A 3584-nucleotide genomic window follows, 5' to 3' on the forward strand; every position below is an offset into this window, starting at 1 on the left:
TTGAGCTATTTGGGGACGCATCCTTTCCCCGCACTCTCGCAGGTGCAATATGAATCAATTATCTTAATTAAGATAATGCCGCAAACCCAGGAGATTTCCTCGGGAGCGGCTCCGACGCTCCGGACAGCCGCAAGGCGTTTCCAGGGCTCTTCTTCCCCCCCTGTCCCCCCCCCGGGCCAGGGCCCGGCCCCGGCTGCGCCCCCGGCGAGGGGGGCAGAGCCCTGGGGGCGGCCGGGGGGGCGCAGCTCGGTTGGGACGCGTGCGGCTCGCGTGTCGCGCCGCGGGGGGGCGGGGGAAGAGCGACAGAAAAGGAGAAAGAAAAAGGGGAAAAGAAAAACGGAAAAGAAAATAAAGGAACAGGGAAAAGACAGGAAAAATAGAAATATGAAAGGGAAAGAAAACAGGAAGACAAAGCAAAAGAAGACAAAAAAGAAGTAAAAAAAAAGAGAAATAATAATAATAAAGACAAATAGAGAAATAAAAAAGAAAACAGAAAAAAAAATGGAAACGGGGAAGGGGAAAATTAAAGGAAGTGAAAGGAAACGAAAAAGAGAAAAGGAAAAACGAAAAAGTGAAAAGGTAAAGTAAAAGAAAAGGAAGGAAAAAGAAAGGGAAAGAGAAAAACGGAAAAATAAAAAGGGTGATAAAGTGAAAGGGGAAAAAGAAAAGGGAAAAAGGGAAAAGGGAAAAAGAAAAAGGGAAAAAGATTCGGGAGCAAAACAAGCAGAAGCCAAATGAGAAGCCAGATGGAGAAGGAGGAGTCTGGGTCCGGGGGAGAAAAGGGACGCTTGGAGCGATGCAATCATGAGGCCGGAGCCGGGGAGGGACGGGAAGGTGGGGAACCGGAGCCCCGGAGCCGGGGACGGCCGAGCCGGGGAGGCAGCGCCGGCTGCCGGGGGAACCCCGGCCGGGGGCGCGGGGGGCGCGGCGGGACGGACGGGGCGGGCGCGGCGGGGAACCCCGGAGCCGTCGCGCATCCCCGCGCCCCGGTGCGCGGTGCCACCACCTCGTCCCCTCCCGTCCCCTCCCGTCCCCTCTGGTCCCCTCCCGCAGCCCCGGGGCCACCCGGGGGGGGGCGGAACAATGGCCCCGGTGGCAGATGGCGGCGCCCGGCGGGGCGGGGCGGGGCGGGGCGAGGCGCGGCGGGGGGCGGGGGCGAGCGGCGCGGCCCCGGCCCCCGGCCCCCCCCGCTCCGCTCCCCGCCCGCCGCCACCGCCGCCGCCGCCGCGCAGCGCCGTCCCCGCTATATAACCGGGGCGGCCGGCGCTGCGCCCCGCGGAAACACGCGCGGCGCCCTCGCACGGAGCGGGCGCCGGCAGCGGCGGGGTTATGCGACCGGCGCCGCGCTGCACCGGCTGAGGAGCGGAGGTAACGGGGGGCAGCGCTCCGCGGCGTCGGGGCGGCCGGCCGGGAGGGGGGCTTTGTCGCCGGACCGGGCGCGCGGGTGCCCCGTCCATCCCGCTGCCGCCCCGCATTGTTCCGCCCAAGGAACGGGGAGCGGGGAGCGGGGCCGGCCCCGCACCTGTTACCGCGGGGGAGCCGGTGGCCGGGCAGGGGGAGCCCCGGCGGGAGGCGGCGGGCGCCGTCGGGGCGGGGAGGGAGGGCAGGTACCCGGCGGTGTCACCCCCTAAAGCGTAATCTGCTTAAACCGCCCGGCGCGTTGTGTAACGGTGCCGGGACACACGTCCCCCGGGTGCCTTTCCCGCTGCTGACACGGCGCTTGTGTCCCCCCCGTCCCCATCCCCGTCCCCCCGGCAGGCAGGCGCTCGCCATGACCAAGTCGTACAGCGAGAGCGGGCTGATGGGCGAGCCCCCGGCGCAGGGCCCCCCGGGCTGGGCGGACGAGTGCCTGAGCTCGCAGGACGAGGAGCACGAGGCCGACAAGAAGGAGGAGGACCTGGAGGCGCTGCCCGCCGAGGCCGAGGAGGACCCGCTGCGCAACGGCGAGGAGGAGGACGAGGAGGATGATCTGGACGAGGAGGAGGAAGAGGAGGACGACGACGACGACGACGAGCAGAAGCCCAAGCGGCGGGGCCCCAAGAAGAAGAAGATGACCAAGGCGCGCATGGAGCGCTTCAAGCTGCGGCGCATGAAGGCCAACGCCCGGGAGCGCAACCGCATGCACGGGCTGAACGCGGCCCTGGACAACCTGCGCAAGGTGGTGCCCTGCTACTCCAAGACGCAGAAGCTCTCCAAGATCGAGACGCTGCGCCTGGCCAAGAACTACATCTGGGCGCTCTCCGAGATCCTGCGCTCCGGCAAGAGCCCGGACCTCGTCTCCTTCGTGCAGACCCTGTGCAAGGGCCTGTCGCAGCCCACCACCAACCTGGTGGCCGGCTGCCTGCAGCTCAACCCGCGGACTTTCCTGCCCGAGCAGAGCCCGGACGTGCCGCCGCACATGCCGGCGGCCGGGGCGCCCTTCGCGGCGCCCCCCTACCCGTACCAGTCGCCGGGGCTGCCCAGCCCGCCCTACGGCACCATGGACAGCTCCCACCTCTTCCACCTCAAGCCGCCGCACGCCTACGGCGCCGCGCTCGAGCCTTTCTTCGAGGGCGGCCTCCCCGACGGCGCCAGCCCCGCCTTCGACGGCCCGCTCAGCCCGCCCCTCAGCATCAACGGCAACTTCTCCTTCAAGCACGAGCCCGCCGCCGACTTCGACAAGAGCTACGCCTTCACCATGCACTACCCCGCCGCCTCCCTGGCCGCCGCGCCCGGCCACGCCGCCGCCGTCTTCTCGGGCGCCGCCGCCCGCTGCGAGCTGCCCCTGGACGGCCTGGGGGCGCCCTACGAGGGCCACCCGCCCCACGAGCGGGTCCTGAGCGCCCCGCTCAACGCCATCTTCCACGACTGACCCCCGCCACCCGCCCGGGCCGCCGAAACCGCAAGCAATAATTAGGATCTATGCAATTTTTAACCTAGCGATGGGCCAATTACGAAGTATATAGGAGATCTCTATTTTTCAACCAACGTTTTCCTACTTGTTACCTTTCCCATGCCGAATTATTTTGTTGTGATTTTGTACAGAATTTTTAATGACTTTTTATAACGTGAATTTCCTATTTTAAACCATGCAGCTTCATCGATTTTTATACATACTGGAAAGGTAGAATTATATCTAATTTATACAAAATAATTTAACTAATTTAAACCAGCAGAAAAGTGCTTAGAGAAGTTATGTTGCCTTAGCACTTCTTTCCTTTCGAATAGTTAAAGAAAAACAAAATAAGCGCAATCCGGGCAATTTCTTTCCCATGAAAGTCTTTTTTTCCTTTTTTTGTTTCTTTTCTTTTTTTTTTTTTTTGTTCCTTTTCCCCTGACAATAAGAACCAGATCCCTAGCTCTTGAGAAGATATAAGAACGAGAGACTTATTTTCTATTAAAACATATCAATTCAACACATGACTTGCACAAACTTGTATATAAATATTATGAGCAAATGCCAACACCCTTTTTAAATCAAAAGCTGCTTGACTATCACGTACAATTTGCACTGTTTCTTTTCAGTCTTTGAACCCCTCTGCATTCCGTGGTGTTTTTTTCTTTTTTTTTTCCTTTTTCCTTTTTTTTTTTTTTTTTTTTTTTTT

The 3584-nt window shown here is 60.7% G+C and overlaps 1 protein-coding gene across 1 annotated transcript; it reads left to right on the forward strand.

Moving 5' to 3' along the window:
* Window positions 1-1191: 1191 nt before the first annotated feature.
* NEUROD1 (neuronal differentiation 1) lies at window positions 1192-2851 on the forward strand (the record flags this gene model as incomplete). Its single annotated transcript, XM_082763023.1, has 2 exons — window positions 1192-1368; window positions 1759-2851. The coding sequence occupies exon 2, from the start codon at window positions 1772-1774 to the stop codon at window positions 2849-2851; it is 1080 nt and encodes a 359-aa protein (XP_082619149.1). The 5' UTR covers window positions 1192-1368; window positions 1759-1771.
* Window positions 2852-3584: the final 733 nt, after the last annotated feature.

Source organism: Aythya marila (assembly GCF_965140915.1).
Source record: "Aythya marila genome assembly, chromosome: 6".
In the NCBI taxonomy this organism is placed as follows: Eukaryota; Metazoa; Chordata; class Aves; order Anseriformes; family Anatidae; genus Aythya; species Aythya marila.